Source organism: Oryctolagus cuniculus, chromosome 17 (genome assembly GCF_051225735.1).
Source record: "Oryctolagus cuniculus isolate XC-2025 breed Fujian yellow rabbit chromosome 17, ASM5122573v1, whole genome shotgun sequence".
Lineage (NCBI taxonomy): Eukaryota > Metazoa > Chordata > Mammalia > Lagomorpha > Leporidae > Oryctolagus > Oryctolagus cuniculus.
This window is the reverse complement of record NC_142883.1, coordinates 13,848,588-13,873,703: the sequence shown is the minus strand read 5'-3', so window position 1 is coordinate 13,873,703 and position 25,116 is coordinate 13,848,588. Positions and strand designations below refer to the sequence as shown.

Here is a 25,116-nt window from a genome sequence, read left to right as displayed (position 1 = left end):
TAGAGAGGGGAACTACGGCAAAGCAGCACTGGTCCTGCACAAAGCGGCCGAGGGTGCTGCGCGGCCTTTCTGCAGCTCCTGACAGAGCGCCTTGTGATCCCAACAGAACTGAGCGCAGCTCTCGGTTCAGCTCCAAGCTCCTCGATGAAGAGGAGTGCATCTGAGCGCAGGAAAAGCTACAGACCACCACCCGGGCAGGAGCGGGGCTGGGCCAGGCACAGCCTGCTGCCCAGGCCCACGGCCAGGCTGCCCCACATCCTCTGGTTCTGCCACAGGCCCCAGGTTTCTTCCTCTGCACCAGCAGCTGCCACCCTGGCCCTCAGCGCTCCAGCAGCCTGGCACGGGGCGGGTTCAGACCCCCCAGCTTCTACTGCAGAGTTCTCTCCCAAGGCCTTTGGAGTAGAAATATTTTTTCAGGAACCTAATCTGAGGAATAGTTCATTGTCAAGGTGTAAATCACAAAGCAAGGGGGCTTTCGATGAGCTGTGCTCCTGTTACACCTTTCCTCAACCTGCGACCCAGGCTCCCTGGGACCAATCAACCTGTCCTTTCAACTTATTTTTTAAAAGAAGATTTATTTGGCCGGCGCCGCGGCTCACTAGGCTAATCCTCCGCCTGCGGCACCAGCACCCCAGGTTCTAGTCCCGGTCGGGGCGCCGGATTCTGTCCTGGTTGCTCCTCTTCCAGTCCAGCTCTCTGCTGCGGCCTGGGAGTGCAGTGGAGGATGGCCCAAGTGCTTGGGCCCTGCACCCCATGGGAGACCAGGAGAAGCACCTGGCTCCTGCCTTCGGATCGGTGCACCAAAGGAAGGAAGACCTTTCTCTCTGTCTCTCTCTCTCACTGTCTAACTCTGCCTGTCAGGGAAAAAAAAAAAAAAAAAGAAAAAAAAAAGATTTATTTAATTATTTGAAAGAGTTATACAGAGAGAGATCTTCCATACACTGGTTCACTCTCCAGATGGCCACAATGGTTGGGTTGGGCCAGACCAAAGCCAGGAGCCAGGAGCTTCACCCAGGTCTCCCACGTGGGTGCAGGGGCTTAAGGACTTGGGCCATCCTCCGCTGCTTTCCCAGGCACATTAGCAGGGAGCTTGATCAGAAGTGGAGCAGCCAGGACTTGAACCGGTGCCCATATGGGATGCCAGGCATTACAGCCAGCTTTGCCCACCTTGCCACAATGCTGGTCACCATGCTGTCCTTTTGGTTCTTAGGACCCACAGGGGCTTGGAAGGCCTCTGTGTGTCTGTAGGGCTTACTGGCTGGCAGGCTGCACTTTCAATGAGAAACAAGGATTTCTCAATGTCAGTGTCACTGTCAGTGGGCTGCGGCTTGCCTGACTTCATGAGTTGGTCTTCCTCCACCTGCTTTCTATCTTCCAGAAATTTATATTATGCAGATTGCTGAAATCTGATCAGCCAGCTTCCACCATATCCTCCCGATACTCTGAGTGTTATCTCTTTTTCATCCTCACTTTGTTTTTATTTTTCAGAGAACTGAGAAAGTCACTTTCCTCTTCAAGCTGTGCAGCACTGGGTTCACGGGATGACAAACGTGTGGGCAGTCCCAGAGATGGTCACGGCCCACACCTTGCGCCTGCCTGCTTTCCTTGCCTGCAGCTTTTGATTCCTTTCCTGAGCAGGTCACTGGATGTGGGTTTTTCTTTCTCTCTCTCTTTTAAAAAGATTCATTTATTTATTTGGCATAGTTACACAGAGAGAAGGAAAGACAGCGATCCCCCATCTATTGGTTCACTCCCCAAAAGGCAGCAACGGCCAGGGCTGGCCCAGCCCAACGCCAGGAACTCCACCGGGTCTCCCATGTGGGTGGCAGGGACCCAAGCACTTGGCCATCTTGAGCTGCTTTCCCAGGACCTTCAACAGGGAACTGGATTGGAAGTGGAGCAACCAGGACTCCAGTAGGCGCCCAAATGGGATACCAGCGGCTTAACCTACTGTGCACAATGCCTTTTCTTTCTGTCTCTATGACTCTGAAATACAGCTCTTGGTAGCCATCTACCTTTCTCCAGGACAACCGAGAAAACACATGCTACAGATTTTCTTCGGAGGAAACTGCAGAGCGCTGGGTCTCACAGCCCCTTAGGCCATGCACAGACGCCAAGGTAAGGTGCCGAGTCTGCCTAGGCGGGGGTGATGGAGCGTGTGGGCTGACGGATGAGGATGGTGCGGGAGGGGTCTCAAGTGCTCCCGAATGGTGGCAGCTACCATGGGAATGGAGAACAGCCCTCCACAGGAAGGAAGAAACCACGGCTGTGAGAGGGAGCCGAGTTCAGAAACAGAGGCAAGTGAAGGTCACAGAACTGAATTTGATGCAACTGAGGCAAAGCTGTGCAATGCTTTTCCTATATTACTACTGGTTCCCAAACACAGGGGTCTGTGGCCTTGCCTACAAAAAAAGTACGTCTCCCCTCTGCAGGGCTCCCCTTCCTCGACCCTAGACGCAGCCATTTGTACACTGCCCTCACCTCCGGAGGTAGAGCAGCAGGAACTCACACAGGGAAACCCGAGAGCCAGAGCCTTTGACAGCTGTGTGGCCTGTGGCACCTGACAGCTCTCTGCACCCCTCAGGTATCTGGGAAATGCTTTCTGACTTTCAAAAGACTCCAATTTTAGGTAGAGCAAAATCAAACCTCACATTATTTTTAATAATTAATATTTTCATTATTAATCTGCCTTTGGTGGTATCAGAATGTTAAGTCTGGATTTTTTTTTTTGGATTGTAAGATGCAGATTTACCATAACCGCGACACTGTAGAGGCTGACTCCTCAGATGCACAGTGCAGGGTCTGCCACGCTGAACTCACTCAGAGCATCGAGCGCACAGGGACTCACCTGCTGGCCTTGAATCCTTTCAGTTTCTGTACAAAGAATGACTCAAGAACCTCTGCACACTGGTAAAAAGGGGAGTCACTGGGATTGTAGTAACGGCAGTTATCAAAAATTTTGGTCATATCCGCCACAAATTCCGTCAGCTTTTCATAATATCGTCTTTGTATTCTTTCTTCCATGGTGGCAAGGTCTTAAAGACAAAATGTAAGACATTTTCAAAGCTTTAAGGTTTTCTCCCTTGCATACACCCTGCAGTAGTTAACACGAGCACTAACCGATCCATCCTCTACGCAGGCAGCCCGTCCAGTTCACCACGGGGGGACTGTCCCAGCGGTGTTTTGCACTGGGGTTCCTGGTTCCTGTTACGAAGGTTCTTTAACTTTCAGTTACCCATGTAGAACGCTCTTCATTCGACCGGTTTGAGAGAGAAGAAAGCACACCGACACGTCTAGCACATTTGCGCACACAAACCAGGGCACCATGGGCAGCCAGCAGACGGGGGTCCTGAACAGCAGCTCCCAGCCGGTGGTGCAAGGAGCCTGGCTCTGCCCATCATGTTGGTTTCCCCTTCTTTTCTTTATTGTTATCCTGTATTTGTAACAGCTGATACTGACTTACCATCCATGGTGGTAGTGACACAGTGTCTACTTAAAATAAATGGGAGAGGGAAAATATCAGCTGATAGGGAAAAAATATTAGCTGGTAATCAGCAAAAGCTTTAGGGGAGCAGACAAAGGCAGACAACTGTGTTACTGTGAAACACGTATTTGGTTTCCCTCTCCCACACAGCTCCTAGAATCTCCGCAGTTAGAAAGGTGGCTGGGTTCCCTAGGGAGCGTCAGTGTGGTGTGGATCACCCCAAAGGAAGCACCATCAGAGGGCTGGACTTTCAAAGCGACTTTGCAAGCTTCAGGGAAGGCAGAGGACACGGAAGTTAAGCTGATCACCAGCGGACAACGATCTAATCAATCATGCCTATGCAGCGCACTTCCACAAGAACCAAAAGGGCTGGGTTCCTGGAGTCTCCAGAGAGTTGAACACACAGAGGCTCGTGGAAGGCATGGAAACTCTGTGTCTCTTTCCCCATACCTTGGTCCTATCCACCTCTTTATCTGGCGTTCACTGGTATCCTTTATAATACTCTCCCAAGAAAAAAGTTATTTAAAAGGCAGGCAGGCAGGCAGGCAGGCAGATACACACACACACACCCCCCTCCTAGCTGCTGGATCACTACTCAAATGCCAGCAATAGACAGGGCTGGGGCTGGAGTGAAGCCATGAGCCAGGGACCTTAACCAGGCCTCCCATGTAGATGGCAGGGACCCAAGTCCCTGAGCCATCTTCTGCCTCCCAGGGTGTGCATTATCAGGAAGCTGGAATGGAGAATGGAGCCAGACTTGAACCCAGGCACTGTGATTTGGGATTTGCGTGTTCTAAACTGTGTCTTTTTTTTTTTTTTAAATTTTTAAAGATTGTTTTTTAAAGATTGACAGAGGAACACCTCTGTCTCTCTCTGCCTCTCCTTCTCTGTAACTCTAACTTGAAAATAAATAAATAAATCTAAAAAAAAAAAAGAGGAAAAAATAGATGTGGCTTGAGGGACCAGAGCTGTGACGCTGTAGGCTACTGCCTGCATTCCATATTAGCACCCAAAGTGTCAGTTTGAGTCCCACCTGCTCCACCTCCAACCTAGCTCCCGTGCTAAAGCACTGGCAAAGCAGTTGAAGATGGCCCAAGTACCCAGGCCCCTGCCACCCTATGAGAGACTAGGATGGAGTTCAGGGCTCCTGGCTTCAGTCTGGCCCAGCCATGACTGTAGTGGCCATTGGAGGGGTGAACTGGTGGGTGGGAAGATTCTAACTCTGCCTTTCAAATTAAAACAAACAAACGGAAAAAAAAAATAAAAAAATAAAACTAATGTGAGAGAATGTAATTTGTTAGATATAGACCTAACTGTATTCAACATAAAAACTTCAGATAATAGCAAATTTTATCTTTTAAATTTTAGGATGTGCATATACACACACAAATTTGTCTTTGGTATCTCCAGTTTACCCAGACACAGGATAAAATGTGTAAATGGGAACTGCAAAAACGCACCCAGGTGGATTCTATCCAAGCAAAGCATGGACACACCTCTCCTACACAAGTCAGGAGGGGCTGCGGGCCGCCCACACCACCATCAGGTCTGGTTTTGTCAGGGCTGCCGCAGGTGGCACTTGAAATTCAATAAATCCATAGCAGGCTGATCTGAAGGCTGATCCTTCTGTATGGCCTACAAATGACATCATGAATACCACGCTGGCCCCTGGCAGGCAGGCTTCCTCACCCCTGAAGTGATAAAGGAAAGAGAACTCTGTGCACCATACCAGAACACTATTATTTCATCCTTAAGTTCTGGCGAATTCTCCTCCATTAGTTTAAATAAAGCATATGAGTAGTGCTTAGATGTTTTATGGTTCCAACTTAACTAGGTGTCCCTAATAACAGACGAACATACAGGCTGAATTCATAAAGAACAGATATGAATCCAACCAATTTACAAACTACCATATACCAAAACAATCACTATAAAACTTTACATCATCTGCAGTATATAAATGGCCCTTAAATAACACTGACAACAGATGACTATCCCAGGAGAAAAATGGGAAAAACCTCCAAACAGGAAACTTGTATAGAAAAAATTCTAACTTGTTATTGACCAGACCTCTGACATTGGCCACTTAGCAGTGGTGACCTCTGGGGACAGGACGAGAGCAGTGGTAAAACTGACGTTTTATTCCACACCTCTGCAACATCTGTGACTGGAAACCAAACACATTACTTTTAAAATAAGTATGTTCAAAGAACATATTCCATTTAAAAGAGTGATAACACACTGTGTTTTAGCGGGCTATAGATACACACTATGGGAGGAAACTGGTCCCATTGATCGCAGTATAATTTGAAAATATTTAAAAAACAAAAAAAAAAGCCTAAAAAGTATACATACTCTTTGCTCCAGAGATCTGAATTCTAGCCAAATTTCCTAAGAAAACAAACAGGTGCAGGCAGGTGTATGAACACAGATAAAGAGCTCACTGCTGTGCTGTCTGCCCAAAGACTGTGCAAACATGAAAAAGCCACCAATGGGGAGTGCTTTAATAGAGTACTTGAATTTTATACAATTAAAAATGACACAAGTCTCTAATACAGCTGATGTGAAAAGAAGTGCTGTGCACACAAAGCACGCCACAGAACACAGCGAGTCATAGAAACCCACTTCTGCCGAAGAAAACAAACGCTGCTCACCTTGCTGGCTCTTGCACACTCTCACAGGAAACCATGGTTTTCATGCCAGTCTCACCATGCCACACATTAGCCGTGTATGTCCAAACACTTTCATGCATTCTTAGGAAATATGCAACTATTTGGTGCTTAAAATCTAAGACTGTTTAAGAAATAGGTAAGTCATGTTTACCTTGGTCATGAGACCAAAGGGGGGAAAAAAAAAGCTCTAGGGGTCAGTGCACGGGCTAAGCCACTGCCTGTGACATCGGCAGCCCACAAAGGCACAGTGGTGCAAGTCCCTGCTGCTCCACTTCCTGTCCAGCTCCCTGCTAACACGCCTCAGACAGCAGGGGAGAACTGCCCAAGCACTTGGCCCTGCCACCCATGTGGGAGACCAGGATGGAGTTCCTGGCTCCTGGCTTCAGCCTGGTTCTGTCCCTGCTTTGGGGGACCCAAGGGTATTTGTCTGTACACATGAAGAAGGAAAACAATTTTTTAGTAATAAATAAAAACTACTTAGCTAGCGTTTGGACCATAATTCCTTTATCAGCTGCAGCGGCCCTTTAGAAGGCTTCAGAAGCTTTTTTTTTTTTTTCTTTTTTTTTAAAGATTTATCTACTTATTTGAAAGTCAGAGTTACAGAGAGGTTATCTGGTTTATTCCCCAGATGGCCGCAATGGCCAGAGCTGTGCTGAGCTGAAGCCAGGAGCTTCCTCTGGGTCTCCCATGTGGGTATACGAGACCAAGCACTTGGTCCATCTTCCACAGCTTTCCCAGGCGCATCGGTAGGGAGCTGGATCAGAAGTGGAGGATATGGGACTCAAACCGGCGCCCATGTGGGACATCGGCACTGTAGGTGGAAGCTTTACCTGCTGTGAAGCCCACAGCGCTGGCCCCATTTTTCATCATTTCTTATGCAGATAAATTTTTTAATATAATCACTCAGGTTATATTCTCCACGTGGGTACGTCCAGGTTCTTCTCCCTCAGGAGAGGAGGAGGTGCAGAGGACGAAAAGGCTGGCAGCCAGGCGGTCGGCCCACTGACCTCATTCATTCCTCCATGCAGTTGCATCCTATCCCACCCACATACCCCTTGATTTAGCTCCACTGACTGATGGCTGTTTACCTCTTTTCCACCATTTTCATCATTTCAAGCACTGCTACAATGAACAACACACTTGAGCACACATAAATGCTGAGACATTTGCTGGGTTCCAGGGTATGTACAATTAAGCATTATAATAGATACAATTTCCTCTCTGAAATGACCACACAGTTTACCGCCTCACCAGCCTAGTTCAAGACATCCTGATGATATTGATTTTACACGTGAGAAATAATCTGCTGATACTTAATGAAAAGTACTTCATATTCAACTCAAATACTTACCCATAGGTTCCTTAATGACACCGTAATAATCAGGTGCATCATTAGGGTCCACTGGTTCCAGGAAAGGCCAGGCCATCTTATGGGCCTATGATAAAAAACGAACACCACTGGTTGTCATTAATTATAACAAGCTTCCCAGCTGAGTCACTGCCTCAACCAGCCATTAAACTCCAAGGGTCAGTTTCACATTTGACAGATAAAATGACTTACAGTGGATGATTTTTACCCAAGACAAACCTGTTCTATTGTAACAGCTCTCAGGACCAGCATTATTAAGATGGCCTGAACACACAGCTCTTGTCACCCAGATGGGAGACCTGCATGGAGTTCTCGGGTCTTGGCTTTGGTCTTGCCCAGCCTTGGCCGCTGTGGCCATTTGGGGTGTGGACCAATGGATGGAAGATCTCTTGTTCTCTTTTTGTCTTTCTCCCTCTCTTTCTGCCTGTCAAATAAATACATCTTTTAAAAAAAAGTCTGTGAGCCGGCGCCGTGGCTCAATAGGCTAATCCTCCACCTTGCGGCGCCGGCACACCGGGTTCTAGTCCCGGTTGGGGCGCCGGATTCTGTCCCGGTTGCCCCTCTTCCAGGCCAGCTCTCTGCTATGGCCAGGGAGTGCAGTGGAGGATGGCCCAGGTGCTTGGGCCCTGCACCCCATGGGAGACCAGGAAAAAGCACCTGGCTCCTGGCTCCTGCCAGGATCAGCGCGGTGCGCCGGCTGCAGCGGCGGCCATTGGAGGGTGAACCAACGGCAAAGGAAGACCTTTCTCTCTGTCTCTCTCTCTCACTGTCCACTCTGCCTGTCACAAAAAAAAAAAAAAAAAAAAAAAAAAAGTCTGTGAAAAACAGATTAAAAAAATATATATATATTGGCCGGCACCGGCACACCAGGTTCTAGTCCCGGTCAGGGCGCCAGATTCTGTCCCGGTTGCTCCTCTTCCAGGCCAGCCCTCTGCTGTGGCCCGGGAGTGCAGTGGAGGATGGCCCAAGTGCTTGGGCCCTGCACCCCACGGGAGACCAGAAGCACCTGGCTCCTGCCATCGGATCAGCACGGTGCGCCGGCCGCGGCGGCCATTGGAGGGTGAACCAACGGCAAAGGAAGACCTTTCTCTCTGTCTGTCTACTCTGCCTGTCAAAAAAAAAAAAAAAAAAAAATATATATATATAAATTATATATATATATATATATATATATATATATATATATATCTCAAAGGCTTGTCATCTGAGGACCTGGCTGTAAGGGCTGGGGCGCTACCATACAAAATCTGGCACACGAAACCTATCTTCTGGTCCCCATGTGATGCAGTGAGTGAAGCTGGCACTGTGCTCACTTGTGTGAAGTTCGTGTGTGCTTGCCACTGGTGGTTAACGAGGTGGCAGAGGTATGATGTGAAGAACAGAGACGCAGCCACACACTGAGAACACTGCTTTTCTTGTTGGTACTTCCAAATTCTTGGGATTATGATCACAATAAGAAAAAGCTTCAATTTATTCCTGTTTTAAATACATCTCTATTGTTAGCTTATCTTGTAAACTATCCCTATATTTCATTTTTTAATATATTTTTTAAAATTCTATTCATTTGAGAGGCAGGGTTACAGACAGAGAGAGGGAGAGACAGACAGAAAAGTCCTCCATGCCCAGGTTCACTCCCCAAATGGTTGCAACAGCCAGAGCTGGGCTGATGCAAAGCCAGGAGCCAAGAGCTTCTTCCTGGTCTCCCACGTGGGTGCAGGGGCCCAAGGACTTGGCCATCCTCCACTGCTTTCCCAGGCCACAGCAGAGAGTTGGATCAGAAAATGAGCAGCGGGGACATGAACCAGATCCAATACGGGATTCCAGCAACACAGGTGGAGCATTCAATATGGGCGCCGGTTCTAGTCCCGGCGGCTCCTCTTCCAATCCAGCTCTGTGCTGTGGCCCGGGACAGCAGTGGCGGTGGTACATGGGTACAGTGACCCCTATGACACTAGCACGCAAAGGACTGCCATGAGCCAAGCACTTCCCTCCACTCCAGGAGTCAGGGGATGATCGCATACCAGCCTCAAAGCCCAGCCAGGCCTCCCTGGCTTGCCGGGGTGGTTCTCACCTGTAAGGAGCGCAGCACCCTTTTCAAGCCCTCATAGTCCTTCTCGGTGAGTGGCGTGAGCACTGTCATGGCATCCTCTGTCGACTGGCACTGTGGACAGACATACTCATCAATGAGCTCTGCCTCACTCTGCAAGATGCCCACGCAGCGCCCATGGTACCAGTTCTGACACCGATCACAGCCAATATAAAATCTGTAAGATCCGAAATGGAAATGTGAGTCCAGAACAGATGGGACAACATTACCTACAATTTTTTATTTAAACAATGTTCAAACATGCACCTGAGAACTGGCTAGACCCCGGGACAAAAACAGTTTTAGTACTAATTTTAAAATTCTTGAGATTGACATTCCAATGTGTTAATTTAGTCTTTCTGATGTTAACAACAGGAAGTTAAAGTTTACTAAGAACACTGTAATACTGGAGAACCCATTTGAGTAAAAATGCAAAATACTTAATTGATTTTAAAGCTGAAAACAAATAAAGCCCAATCTCTTTCAACTAGGACCATATCAAATGGGAGTTCAAAATCCTGTAAGCTAATAACAGAGTCTCGGAGTTTGCATCCAAATTAGTGTTTTTTCCTAACCTACAATAAAGCACCATTTCAAATACTGATAAAGTCCAAACAAGTCAGGCTATTTTAATCCCATTCATTTCTATATTACATGTTGAAGAATCAAATCTACCATTAAGCCACATTTTCCCCAATATGTCTCAAACATTCACCATGAAGCAACATAAATTTTGAAGGGGAGGTAAAGAGGGAAAAAGAGAAAAAAAAATTGGAAAGGAATTTGTAATGTAAGTGTATAATATATGCAGAAAAAAAAATCTTGCTTTTTATTTTAAAATAAATCAGTAACCAGTCAGAGCAATTTGGCTTCCTGAATAATTAAATATGATGCTCTTATCAGAACTCACTGTGACTCATCATAAGGTGTTCTGCAGATACAGTACAATTCCTCACTGCTGCCCTCTTGTGCCCGTTTACAATCATTACAGATGTACACATCCATTTTCTTAGCCTCCTTTTCTGTGATGCCAACACATTCTCCATGATACCAGTTAGTACAAAGATCACAGCCAATATAGAACCTAAAAGTATTCACAATGAAAATGACAATGTAATTGTCATTTTGAGCTGCATGGAACTTAAACCTGTCTTCACTGTCCTGTTTCACTTTCTCACAGAGTAACTTTCTACAATGAGTCAGCTAGACATCCTCAATCCAGCCATTCTATCCCTGGCAAAAGACAGCATCTGACACTGGAGCAGGGGCGGGAACATACAGTCACTCACATCAATTTCAACAAATACACTGTGTAGTGAAATATGGGTCTTTAAAAACAAGCTGGGATTTGAAAAAATGAACAACACACTGATGGTGATGCCTTCCTTTTAATGAATGTGTGTCAAACTGGAACAGGCACAAAAACCAAAGCCCAGGAATCAAGACTCACATCTGTCAAACCTAGTCCACAGAAGCCTTTCGATATTAGGGCCATTTCTTAGATAGGTTTGAAAATGTATCTCACAATTTAAATTGGAAAACAAAGCAAAGCGCAAACACCAAGTAAAGTTACACTACAAGGAACATGCAGGTCAGCCAGGTGTAGAAGATAAATGGTCAAAAATGGTATGAAGGAGAAAACTAAGAAAGGTACATGTAGTAACCCATTGCTATCAAGCTCTCTGACTGCATGTTGGAAATGAATCTACTTAAAGCTCCCCTATCATGTGGTGTGCAGAGGGGCCTCGCCAGTGCACGGTCAGGGCGCTGCAGGAGCGCACCAGGGACACACTGGTGGGGGGACCACGTAAGGACAGCAGGCCAGCACCGCGAGACGCTTTGTGGTGCTTGGCCAAGTGGGGCTGTTCCCAGCGCATCACCACGGGTGACTATCGCTGAAGGCTCCTGCATGAGAAAATGACACGGCCAGCTGTATCTAAAGGCCCCGACAGGCGCTGGGCAGGACTGAGTATAGATCCAGGGAGCCAGGCCGGCCTTGCCCACTGCACAGGCACTCAGCCCTGCCAAGGCGTCCCAGAGGATTCCCTCAGAGGGACGGAGGGGCCCTCAGGCTTCCCACGGAGCTGCTTCGTGCGTGTGAAGGAACACACGGCTCCCTGGTTTATCCCGTTGCTACGGAGTGACTGCATGCTTGCCCCTGTGGTTCTCGGGAGCGGGGCTCTTTCAAGGTCTCTGCAGGGTGGTGCGCTGTGTGTTGTGGAGGTAAGTTCAGAGCTTGAATTTCAATTTTTAGTCACTCTCACTGGATTTCCAATGAGCCTACTTTGGTAGGAGACATTACAAGATACTCCTAAAAAATATTTATTCCAACTAGAACTGGGAGTGAATGAAGCTGGTACACTGAAATGTTAAAAAATGATAAACTGAAAAATATGAAATATCCACAAGATAATGAGGCAATCTCAAAATGAGCACATGTACACGTGCACCTCATTTTATGCAACTTGAGTTTTTTAAAAGACTGATGTACAAAATGAATTTCTGTGATCCAAGTACTTCAAACAGGCTTGACAAAACTTTATTATATAAATGAGTTCTAAAGGCAGCTTTTTTGGTAAAGAAAAAACTCACTCTGTTTTCTTTTAGAAACCATTTAGTGTATTTTGCTTAAAGTGAGGTACACATATTAGACTGAGGGAAAAATCAGTTAACAGGATTCCACTTTTTACATTACGTATAATTTCTAATGAGGTCAGACAAGTGAGGATGCCTAAACTGATGTGTTTAATTCAGCACACAGTGGAATCCACCAAACATGTGCAAACAGGTCGTAATTTAGACAGTGCCACCAGAGGTGAAACATCGCAACAGTAGAGAGGCCCCAATTTTATCTCATGGATTGATCAGGCATCCACTTGAGGTAGACATTAAGCATTTCTAAATCTAAATGATCATGTTTTTAAAGCACAATCAAACTTCCTGGTATTGCTTTAAAAAGCGGGTCTACATTTTAATGTTCAAAATACAAGGTAAATACTTAGTTGAATGCAGTGATGACTGAAACAAAGCTAAACAAAAATACTACATTTACGGGTTAAGTGTCTCTAAAATTTTGCTTATATCATCAAAATACAAATCACACTGTCAAAAACAGCTTCTTGCTCCCATGTTTATCAAATTTTTGAGTCTCGTTCTTGAGCAATGAGTGTAAGGAACATTTTTTTTCTATTTTTCTGGCTTTGTCCCCAGGAAGAAAGAGGAAACTAACAAAAACACTAAGGTGTAGTATTCCAATACAAAAAACAGAACTGCTCAAAACAAAACACTCAAAAAAGCTGGATCACTCAAGTTTGAGCCATCTCGCCCCACTCGGGTTCGGAGGGAGTCGGGTCTGCCGTAACCACAGGGCCCTGGACAGAATCCAGAAAGGATGCTCTGATTCCGAGCACCTGCACCCGGCATCCCTTGCTGGGTTACAGTTCCTGCAGACAGAGAGGAAAAAGCAAAGGAGCGACAGAAAGCTTGTTTTTGACAGGAAAGAATATAACAAAGGACAAACAGGGATCACATTTGACTCTACTGGTGTCAAGTTAAGAGTATCAGCGGCAAGACCGCTGAGGAAACATCGTTACCCTTAAACTGAATAACTTTCATTTATATTGCTACCAATATGCTTATTTCCTTCAAAACTGTGCATTCAACAGCTAAACTTTCAATATAATAAACTAGAGCTCAAAGAGATCTACTCACTTAGACTCATCGTAAGGCGTTTTACAGATACAGTAAAGCTTTGTGTCCTTCTTAGTTTCCTTTGAGGTAGTAGAGATCATTTTCTTCTTCTTGGACTTTGAGCCTGAGTCTTTCTCCTCTTCCCGCTTCCTCTTCTGGGAAGCTGCAGGTAAGGTAGGCGTGGACAGGAGGCCTGGGTGCTGCAGGCTGGGTGCAGGGGGAGGCGAAGGCGGAGGGGCTGGTGGAGCTGCTGCCACTGGGGCTGGGGGTGCAGCTACCGCAGTGGCCTGCACTGCCTGCATCACGTCCTTCTCTTTCTTAATTTTCAGGTCTCTCTTCAGCTCTTCCTGTCAACAATACAAGACCATCGTTGGGGGAGGGGAGTGTGGGATCTGGACAGAGAACGATCCATTACTCTCCCTTGTGCACAGAGCTCCACAGTTCAGCCTAGTGAACTTCAAAAAGTTCATGGGAGGCTGGAGTTGTGGTGCAGTGGGCACAACCACAACACCTGGCATCCTATTATAGGCGCTGGATCAAGGCCCAGGCTGTTCCACTTCTGATCCAGCTCCCTGCTTATTTGCAAAGGAAAGCAGCTGAGGACAGTCCAAATGCCTGGGCCCCTGCCACCCATGCGGATGACCCAGATGGAGTTCCAGGTTCCTGGCTTCAGCCTGGCCCAACCATAGCTGTTGCAGTGACTTGGGGAGTGAACCAGCAGATGGAAGATCAAGATTTCTCTCTCTCTCTCTCTCTGTAACCCTGCTCTTCAAATAAGTGAATCAGTCTCAAAAAGTTCACGGAAATGCATAGAATAAAAAACTACACAATGGACCTCTACTGTTTTTGCACCAACACTTAAATCTTTTAATTCCATTTCCCACAAACTTTTTAAGTACACTCGTATTTTTAATATAGCACGAGAGTATTTTCACACTATAAATTAACTCAATTAAAATACTTAGAAAGTGATCTTCTAACACCAACTAGATAGCTGCCAGATACCTTCCAAGGAGGCCTGACAGAAAGACGAGCCAGTGTCCAGAAAGAAAGCCCTGGCCCCGCCTCCCCGCCCGCTCGCCCCCTCCCGGTTATTTCAGTGGTTGCTCAGGTGACCTCAGTCGCCCTGCTCTGTGTCCCTACAGTGAGACTGAACATGGGACTCAACATGTGGCCTGGCCTGCACAAAACACGTGAGTGACAGATCTGTCTTGTTTATTATGCTCCTAGGGCCAGAAGTTAAGACTGTAAGACAAGGTAGGCAACAGAACACACTTTTTTCCTCAATGTAGCTTTTCCCATAAATTAAAATCATTATTTGTGTGTGTGAAATACTTTTTAGATACACTTCTCCTAACTTCCAGGACTGCAGCTTATCTGTGCAAATGACTACAGCAAATTGCACTGCCCTAGGGAAAAACTACTTCGACTGGCACCCAAGAACAAACCTGGGTAAAGAAATCGTAACTATAATCAAGAACATTTCTTGAGATCTGAGGCATTTACAAACTTTGGCAATAATCTGCAATACCAAGAAAACTTCCAGAGGCGTTTTCTTCATAGTAATGCTCTTCTCCCTAAGCCTATAGTCTTTCAGCACAGTGCTCTGGATAGCCTCGATTTCCCTTAAATGCTTTTATACAGAGGCCTGGTTTGATTTCTTTTCCTGCTTAAAGGAAAAAAAGAGGGAAAAAAATTATCCAAATGTCCTCAGAGCAATATTCAAAATTAGACTCATCCTTTTAAAAAGGTTAAAGACCTGAAGGCGTTCTAGGTACTGAGGGAGACCCCTGAGTCTCCTGTTCACATCGCGGAGCAGTGCGAGTAGAAAACCAACCACTGACTCTTTCCAAGCAGCCACCTGCTGTGCACACCTTATCCTGGCAGTCTCTCTGAAACTCTCACAGCAGAAATGGTGTTAGCCGCCATACACGATCACGTCAGTGGATCCTCGGCCTGCAGGTGCTTTCTATTCTAAAGCAGATACTTTGTGTAAATGTTTAGGAAGAGGGAGAGGAAAAAAGGAAAAACCAAGCAATTTCAAAGATTTGGCTAAAGAAAAGGCCCATCTAAGGTGTATTTGAAAAACAAGTCTGCATGCCCCTTGCCCTCTGTGTAGCCCTGCTCCCAGTCCGTGCCCCCGTGGGGCATGGCTGCCCATGCTCTGCTAACACACATCACAACACACCTCCTGACAGGTTCACCGGAACGGCCTGGCTTCATGAGCCACGCGTGTTTGGGAATATGTAGGGAGGGGCCAAGGACGCTGCTGTGATGTGAGAATGAGGAGCACACTAGGAGCGTTCGGTACCCAGGGCCAGAGAGTTCTTCTGAGAGACACTCGTCTCCTCTGCGTGCACGTGAGGCTGGCTCCAAACGTCTGCCCCAGGAGCACACTGGTGAACGCCCTCAGCTGCCATCTTGCCTCACTGCTTAGATGGATTTCTAGAAGTGAATTTCTAGGGCTCAAACGCTGCTAACATTTTATATTTTTAGAAATATACTGAAAAAAAGTTCTCTAGAAACACAGGGTATTACATGCCAAATGTTTTCCTTTTGTGAGCCTTGGATTTTGTAATACCTAGAGTGATTTTCTCCCACTCTAAGACTATGAAAATCATGTTTTCTTTCTCTATTTCTTACATTTAAATTTCTGGTCTGAAAAGTATCTTAATTTGCATTTTCTGTGGCTACTGTGAATTGTCTTTGTTCATTACGCTGGTTTTTGTAAAACACATATTGTACATTATGATGGTTGTGGTTTCGATGTTTATCCTGTAACTGACTATTTTACTGAATTTCTCATACCTTTTAGTCTATTTTGTCTTGGGGTTCTGATGCAATAACCATATCATACATGACAACAGTTTTCTTCCCTCAAACTTTTTCTTTTCCTAACGTATTGGCTACAACTTCCAGGGATACTTAGTAGTAATAATGCTGACTGTTGGCACCGTCATCTGGTTCCTGACTTTAGTGGGAAGATCTGGAATGTTTCAGTTATGGAATGTTGACTATGGGTCTGAACAGTATTTTCTTAATATTTCTCATCCTCTTAAAATGTACAAGACATTTGTGGCCCACTTGCCTTCTAGAACGCTAGTGTGTAAGACAGTTCCTGTGTCATATGAGCACAAAGGAGAGAGAAAAAAAACAATGAAAGGAAACAAAGCCTGTTTAAATTCATCTAAATAGATGTTTTCTATCACTTCTCAATAAACTCCCCAAGAAAGCAGAAGAACAGCAAAACTTGGAAAATCAATCAAGAAAGAAATTTGTCTTATTTAGTGGGCAGACTTATTTTTCATTCTTTTAACATTGTTTTATAGTCTCTCTTATTCTACCAAGTCCCTCCTCTTGGCAAAACTATGTCATAAACAATAAAAGCTATATCCTAAGAACACAGTCTAAATAGACATTTAGGTAAAAAAAAGCACGTGTGTGTCTCACGCCTCTATGTATTTTATATACACAGATTTCATTTCTTTTTCTTACTTTTTTTTTTTTTTACGATTTATTTATTTGAAAGTCTGAGTTATATATAGAAAGATAGGGCCAGAGAGAGAGAAAGGTCTTGCATCCGCTGGTTCACTCCCCAATTGGCTGCAACAGCTGGAGCTGCGCCGATCCGAAGCCAGGAGCCAGGAGCTTCCTCCAGGTCTCCCACATGGGTGCAGGGGCCCAAGGACTTGGCCCATCCTCTACTGCTTTTTCCAGGCCACAGCAGAGAGCTGGATCAGAAGTGCAGCAGCCAGGAATTGAACTGGTGCTCATATGGGATGCCAACACTGCAGGTGGCGGCTTTACCCGCTATGCCACAGTGCTGGCCCTGCAAATGTAATTTCTAGAAAGCAAGCTGAAATCTTTAGCTTATCCAAAAATTCAAGGGAACAGAAGACAGCAGATAGCAAATGCCAGCCGCGGCACGGCCCTACCTGCACTTCGATCTGGAGATCCTTGTCCAGGAGCGCTCTCTTTTTCAGAATCTCGGCTTTGAGCTGCTCTTTGTGTTTGAAGAGCAGAGCTGAGAGCTTGGTGGCGTTCTGTTTGCTACGTTTCTGTTCCACGCTCTCCTCGCGCTTCCGCTTTTTTGCTGCCTGTTTTTCTTCTTTATCTATCTTATCCAAAATGTACTTCATCACCTGGTTACACACAATCATTCTAGAGAAAAATACACAACCCATGAGAAGCTAGGGGCTTCACGCTGAAAGGCTTAAGTCACGACTCTTCTAGGTGTCTAAGGATGATACACAACACCCCGGGACTGGACAGCTTCAGAGGGATGCATTCAAGGCAGTTACGAGTAGCTGTTAGTGCCAACAGTTCTCAGATAATGCCTTCAATCAGACAAAGAAAAACCAATACAAGCTCAGAACTCTCTGCCATGTGCAGGCTAAAGAGACGAGACCTATCTGCAGCGAGACCCTGGTTTCTCCCTACCTTTGATTCTCTTCTCTTTCAGCTGGAGTCATGGTCTTTTTCTGTTTTAAATGTTCTATGACAGCATTATGCTTCATCACCACCTTCAGGACAGAACAAATCCAGAAGCGCATATTTTATAGTGACCAAAAGTCAGTACACAGACAACAACAGCAGAAATCTGAGGACACGTGTATTTAAAAAAAAGAAAGCTGTAAGAATCTTAGATCCCAATACAGATAAAATTAGCAGCTACCATGGTCTGGATGCTTACCATGTCCTGGGTACCGTGCTAGGCTAAGTACTTGACATCACCTCATTTATTCCTCAACACTGAACCACAGTGCTAATTTTCTACTGAGACAAAGAAATTAACCAACTTGTCTGAGACTAAGTCAGTCACACAGCTGGAATTTTAGCTCAGCTATCATTTTCCAAAGGCTATGTTCTCAACTATGTCTTCTCTTCCCAGGCATTACTTCTAACAAGTTGATCCCTTGCCATACTCCCTTACACAAAGCACAGGGGACGGATGGAAAGTAATTCTCACCTTATAGATTACGCAATACTGAGAGCTGGGTAGAATGCATTTGAACACATTACAAATAATGTCAATTTACAGGAATACTACATTTCAAAAATCATTTTGCTATTTAAGAGTGTCTATGAACAAGGCCTCACTTAATCACTACAGTCATCTTTTGTGATGGGAAAGAGAGGAGGAGCTTAATGAGGGCAGAGCTCAGGGGAGGTGAGTGAGTTTCATGGACTGTGACCCGGAGATCCAGGAACGGAATGCACCTCACCACTAGAAGGCCTGAAATCCACAAACTCCTGTGCAGTGCTGAGCCGAGGCGCTGCCGATGAGAGAGGCTCCCTCAGGTAACACTACAGGATGTCACGCACGTGACTTCAATGTCACGCAGTAACTAACTCCTCTACACTGTCTTACTCCACTCAAGGCCGCTGCGAGACGTCACTTCATGTCACTACCTTCTATGTAAGCTATAGAATAACACAGTCTTTAAAACTTTTAAACAAAGGTGTAGCTAGAAATGCAAATAAGTTGAATCTGTTTGTAATCTGCTTAGTCTCCATGCAAAGTAAGGAATGTCAACTGCAAATAACATCCAAAAAATTGCTATGTGTCTGAAACGGCTTTAAGATCTTGACAGACCTTCAAGTTTCAAGTTTTACATTAATAATACTGAAATTCACAATTCCATTTTTTTTTAGTTCTCCCAGAACACAAGCAGTTTCAAATAAATACTGACTCTCTATATATTTGTGTATATGTATGTGTATATACATATATATACACACACACACATACATACACACACACACACACACATATTTTTTTTTCCCAACAAAGAGTTCCAAACCGTATTAGCCATTCAGTACTTGGTCCATCTAGTGTCTTCTCTGAATTGAAACGCCAATGACTTTTTCTCATTTAGGAAACCTCACACAACCAAACACTACGTCTAATGCACAGCACAATAATTCAAGCTACTGAACATGCTGCTTTTACTTAATAACTTTACCTGTTTCTGAATGATTTCACTTTGGTTAGAAGCTTGGAGGGTGTGTTCCCGCTTAATTTCTATCTGTTGCTGTTTCTTCTTTTGCTGCTGATCCCTGAGTTGCTGAACCCTTTGCAACTGCTCTTGCACACTGGCTGCCTGCACTGTCACCACATTCTGAATGTGGTGAGCCTGCACAGCGGTGCTCGGCTGAACTTGAACAGGTAACTGGAGTTTGATCTGCTGGGGCACACCACCTTGCTGAGCCTGTATCTGAGCCACCACCTGCACCTGCTGCTGCGGAGGCGGCACAGCAAGGACTTGGGGCTGTGGCTGCGGTATCTGCAGCTGAGGGCGGGATGGGGATGAGACAGTAACTTGATTTAACGCTTGTGCTGATGAAAGAGTTGGAGTTGAAGACTGTACCTGGGGCTGTGACTGTGGCTGGCCTTGGGAAGGTATCTGAAGAGATGTATGTGGTTGAATTGGAATCGGTTGTGAGGTTGGAGTCTGAACCTGGGGCTGCTGTCCAGGAGACACCTGGGATGGAGTTGATGGACGTACTCGAGTCTGTGGTGGACTCTGGACACGAACAGGAGACTGTCCTTGGACAGTACTCGGAGGCGGACACTGTGCTGTCCCTTGGGGTTGGGATGACTGCGCTTGGGTGGGCTGTGCTTCAGAAGGGACCTGGGACGCAACAGTTGTTTGGGTCTGAACTTCAGGCTGAGCCTGAACCTCAGGCTGAGCGGGGGACTGGGGCGGGGGCGGGGGCGGGGGCTGAGCTGGAGGCGGAGCAGTCTGTGGCTGGGCTCCTGCAGGACTCACACTTGGTGACTGAGATGGTGGCAGGGTTTGGGCTTGCTGCACCTGGGTCTGGGGTGATAATTTACTCTGTTTTTGTTCACCTGTACCTGTGAAAACAAAGACAAACCACATCTATTACTCTCGAACCTAAGACTGTGCACAAAGAACTGGAAGGGGAAGAACACTGAGGATTTAGTATTTCAGGCGTGAATACAGATGCCTCTGAAACACACTACCTCGCACACGTGCTCAGATAGGACTCCCCTGAATCGGGACGTGGAGGCCAAGTTTCTCGGCTGCCCTGCATACACTCTGCTGTCTCTCCAGAGGCCTGGCTTCTGAAGCAAGGCCCAGTCAGTCTCTGGAAGTCAGCCAGGTCTTCTGGGCCAAGCTACCGGCAGCCTCACTTTCTCCTCTGCTGTGGGGGCGGATCACACACCGCGCAGGGGCAGGCTAACCAAGTGGCGCAGAATCTGCAGCTCCCTGTTGGAGGCTCGGAGCTGCACCTTAACCACCATCCCTGAAATCACCCAGCTACAAGGCTTGGCACGGAACGAGTGTGAGGTCATTACTTTTGTTCCCTTTTCTGTATTTTGTTCACAAGGTGAAGAGAGTCTGTAAGGAGGCACGAGAGCATCGAGACGTGTGAGGCTGCACCTACGGTCAAACTCACTGGCTTCATGCACACCCTCCCGAAATAGGCACTGCTTTTCCTGTCCCCTTGGCTGCTGCTGAAGGCAAAGCTCTACCTGCTGCTGTGGTGGAAACAGTGGTGGTGGTGGTGGTACTGGCCGTCGTGGCTGTCGTTGCCAGAGGGGTAAAGAGGAATCGCTGGACGGTCCCATTGGGCATGGCAGCTTGCATGAGCTGCTGTCCTGGGCCAGGGAGGACAGTCACCCCTTGAGGTATCAGCTGCAGCTGTCCCGTAGTTTGACCTTGTCCTTGAATTACTACTGTCAAACCTTGATTGCCACCCTGTGGAGACAGTGTTCGAGCCATCAACAACACTAGTAAAAACATCATTTGTATGTTATGAAGATCCTCCAGTACAATGAAAATCTATGGATATATTTGAATGTCTGTGGAATGGCACAAGGAAGAATTTAGGCAAATAAAAAAAAAGGATATTTATGTCCTTGACTGGACAGCCGGATATCCATCTACAAGCAACATCATACCGCTGGATCCAAGTCCCCCAGTCCATAAAATGAGGGCACTGAACTGAACGATTATGGTTTCACAAAATTCTGATTTTAAATCATCTTACACACGCATTATTTACAACAGTAAAAACGTCTTCAAATGACTGCCTCACTTGATTCTCACAATGGGTTTGTGACTTTGTGCAGAAGCAGAGCAAATAATACTGCAATCTATTCCCAATTTAAAAAGTCAAGATAGCAAGGGCACGTCACTTGTGCAAGTTAAAGTGAAAGACACCAGGTCTCCAGAGTTTTATTATTTTTAGTGTGTGTCTGTGTGTGCAAAGGTTTTAGGGGGGCTGGCATTGTATTGTGGTGGGTGAAGCCACCACCTGTGAGACCAGCATCCCAGGTGGGCACCAGTTTGTGTCCTGGCTGCTCCACTTCTCATCCAGCTCCCTCCTGATGGTCTGGGAGCAGCTGTGAAAGATGGCCCAAGTGTCTGGGGCTGTGCCATCCACGCAGGAGACCTGGATGATGCTACTGGCTGTTGGCTTTGGTCTGGCCTAATCCCGGTCATTGTGGAAGTGAACCAGCAGATGGAAGATTTCTTTCACTCTGTCTCTCCCTCTCTTTGAAACTTTCAAATAAATAAATAAATCTTATAAACAAACAAACCAACAGTTTTAGATAAGAAATGCAGGCACCAAGTCAGGAGGATTACCAAAGTTTGAGCAGTCATCAAAATGGGAATTAGGAACTAAATGTGTGCGTACTGTCTCTTCTATGTACAACTTTTTTTTTTTTTTTAAGATTTATTTATTTATTTGAAAGGCAGAATAACAGAGAGGCAGAGACAGAGAGAGAGATCTTCCATCTGCTGCTTCACTCCCCAAATGGCCACAATGGCCAGAGCTAAGCCAATCCGAAGCGGAGCCAGGAGCTTCTTCTGGGTCTCCCATGTGGGTGCAGGGGCCCAAGGACTCTTCTACTGCTTTCCCAGGCCATAAGCAGGGAGCTGGATCAGAAGAGGAGAAGCAGGCACCGAACTGGCGTGCACATGGGATGCCGGCACTGCAGGAGGTGGTTTTACCCACCACACTACAGCACCGGCCCCTGTCTAGAACTTATTAATTCAGCAACCTTGACCACTAAGGACATAATGGGGAATTAGAAACAAACAAAATATCAAGTATAACTTAAATAATAATCATTTAGTAAACATCAAACTGCAGATGGTCGCTGTGAGAGTATTAGCACACAGGTGTGTATCTTTATAGGGGCACTGATGTTCACTACTTTAGTAAGAGTGCTATTCAGCAAAAACACAAGGGAATGGTGCTGCCTCCAGGCAGCCCGGATTTCAGCCCTGTACCTTTACATAAGTAGTTTAGTTTTGTTTTAAACAAATAGAATCCTAACGTATGCACTTTGTTGCTGTTGTTGCTACTTGCTTCTGCTGTAACATTTTGTACTTGACAACCACTTACACAGATCTGTGTGGCCATGGCTTGCTTGCCGTCATTGCTGTACGAATACACTACAGCTTACTGATCTAACTGGCTGTAGACAGGTATCTGCGCTTTAAATTTTTGACTCTATGTAGCTGAATTTATAAATCTTTTCCTTTATAGTGTCTCTGGGTATTTAAGAAAGCTGCCAGGACATTCTATTTTTGCTTCTGAAAAGCATTATCGTTTTGTCTTTCAGTTAGGACTTGATCTTCCTGGAATTAATTAAATCTGTACATGGATAAGGCAGTGGTGCAGTTTCAGTTTCCCATATATTTCCCATGTATATCCCATATATTTCCCATACATATCCCGCTTTCCAGCACCAGTTACTGAGGAATCTGTGGTTTCCTCCAGGATCAGCAGCGTCACATGGGTCGTGTGACAAGTATCCACACAGGCAGAGGTACACTCTGCACTTCACTGCTCGGCTGGCCTGTCTGGCCTGCATCTGCGCTTACTCTATCAACTAGTGTGCACCACAGCAAGCTTGGTATCAGGTTATCACACAAAGCAAATGCTCCTGTACTTGGAAAGTATCAGTTATTCTGGATCTTTGCACTTCCTCATAAATTCTAAAAATCAGTTAATGAAATTCCACTAAAAAAAATCTCTTGGGATTTAATGGGAACCACATTCAATCTACTGATCAATATGGGAAGACCTGAGAACCATACTGAGTCCTGTAAGGAAGTAGCTTAATTTGGTGGTTAAAAAGGTTGTATCGGTCTCACTTTCACAGTTCACTGTCTAAAGACACTAGATGGGGGCCGGTGCTGTGGCGTAGTGGGTTGAGCTGCTGCTTGCAGTGCCGGCATCCTATGTGGGCACCAGTTCCTGTCTCAGCTACTCCACCTCTGATCCAGCTCTCTGCTCTGGCCTGGGAAAGCAGTGGAAGATGGCCCAGGTGCTTTGCCCCTGCAGCCAAGTGGGAGACCAAGAAAAATCTCCTGGCTTCAGATCAGCCCAGCTCTGGCCGTTGAGGCCAACTGGGGAGTGTACCAGTGGATGGAAGACCTTTCTCTCTCTCTCTCTCTGCCTCTCCTCTGTGTAACTCTGACTTTCAAATAAATAAATAAATCTTAAAAATAAAGAACTAGATGGTTAGACTTTACTACAGCTTGCTTCTAAAGAAATAGTGTTATATGGCTCCAGAAAGCAGCCATTTCTTTTTTAATTTATTTGACAGATAGAGTTATAGACAGTGAGAGAGACAGAGAGAAAGGTCTTCCTTCCATTGGTTCACCCCCCAAATGGCTGCCAAGGCTGGTGCTGTGCCGATCCAAAGCCAGGAGCCAGGTGCTTCCTCCTGGTCTCCCATGCAGGTGCAGGGCCCAAGCACTTGGGCCATCCTCCACTGCCCTCCTGAGCCACAGCAGAGAGCTAGACTGGAAGAGGAGCAACCAGGACTAGAACCCAGCGCCCATATGGGATGCTGGCGCCACAGGCGGATGATTAACCAAGTGAGCCATGGCGCCGGCCCCGAAAGCAGCCATTTCTAAAACAAATACATTTGCATCTTATCAAAATGAACATGTGTTTTTAAACCCACAGCAAGAAAGAATAAATGGGATCATCTTTGAAGTTCAAGTGGTATTACTTACATGGCCCTGTGTTAACTGGGTGAGCTGAGCCATGGTAAGCTTCACCTGTCCTTGCTGGGGGCGAGGGGCCGGGGAGGCTGTAGACTGTACACTGGCAGTGGAGGCTCCTGAGGTTAAGGTCTTCGGCCCAGGCGTCGAGGAGACCGTGCTGGGGGCAGAGACTGCGGTGGAAACGGGCTGGCCCCTGATGATCTGCGTCACCACCTGCTGCGGAGCACCTGCACGGACAGAACATTCTGAATGCTCCCGTGCCCTCAGTCCCTCTGCACTAAGCCCACACTTCAGATGAACAGATTCGGTCCGGTTTTCCAGAAGGCAGGCCCAGGGTGCACTGAGACACAGGCCCACACCCAAAGGAACTGCCTGGTGGCACTGAGCCTGCTTTCAATCGGCTTACTAACAACTTCTGTCTAGCTCCTGCTGTCTGCAGCAGAGCAAAACAAAACAAAATAAACCCAGCATTATTCCTGTAACTCTAAAGCCAAAATGACAATAAGGAAGCAGAAGAGGATATGGAAAATAGATCATTTATAATGGCTATCTTCTTCTTAGGAATGTAATATTCAAAACAAGATAATTTAACATATAATTAATTTGCATGAATTTAAAATGAAATGAAGGTTTTGGACTATCCTGGCCCAGCTGCTTCTCTTACAGCTATGTGACAGCTATTCTGGGGAATCAGGGGTATACAGACCACAACACCCTTAATGTCAGGGCAAAGTGTTCAAAAAAATCCATTCCCAGTCACTGTTCAGTAAATGTCTACTGACGTTGGACTGGAACGGCTCCATAGATTTCCGAAA

At 46.1% G+C, this 25,116-nt stretch overlaps 1 protein-coding gene across 41 annotated transcripts in view; it reads right to left on the bottom strand.

Moving 5' to 3' along the window:
• The window catches only part of BPTF (bromodomain PHD finger transcription factor), a 132,233-nt gene that overhangs the window by 2,978 nt on the left and 104,139 nt on the right, over window positions 1-25,116 (bottom strand). For 11 of the 41 annotated variants that reach the window (XM_070060434.2, XM_070060438.2, XM_070060435.2 and 8 more), the window contains 10 exons: window positions 24,311-24,528; window positions 20,803-21,028; window positions 19,268-20,160; window positions 17,742-17,824; window positions 17,237-17,462; window positions 13,323-13,648; window positions 10,522-10,695; window positions 9,597-9,789; window positions 7,508-7,592; window positions 2,849-3,035 (listed from right to left, as the gene is read on the bottom strand). In XM_070060434.2, the coding sequence (XP_069916535.2) occupies window positions 2,849-3,035; window positions 7,508-7,592; window positions 9,597-9,789; window positions 10,522-10,695; window positions 13,323-13,648; window positions 17,237-17,462; window positions 17,742-17,824; window positions 19,268-20,160; window positions 20,803-21,028; window positions 24,311-24,528 (2,611 nt within the window). The remainder of the gene's footprint in view (window positions 1-2,848; window positions 3,036-7,507; window positions 7,593-9,596; window positions 9,790-10,521; window positions 10,696-13,322; window positions 13,649-17,236; window positions 17,463-17,741; window positions 17,825-19,267; window positions 20,161-20,802; window positions 21,029-24,310; window positions 24,529-25,116) is intronic. The other 30 variants (XM_070060452.2, XM_070060456.2, XM_089316786.1 and 27 more) reach the window with 12 other exon arrangements.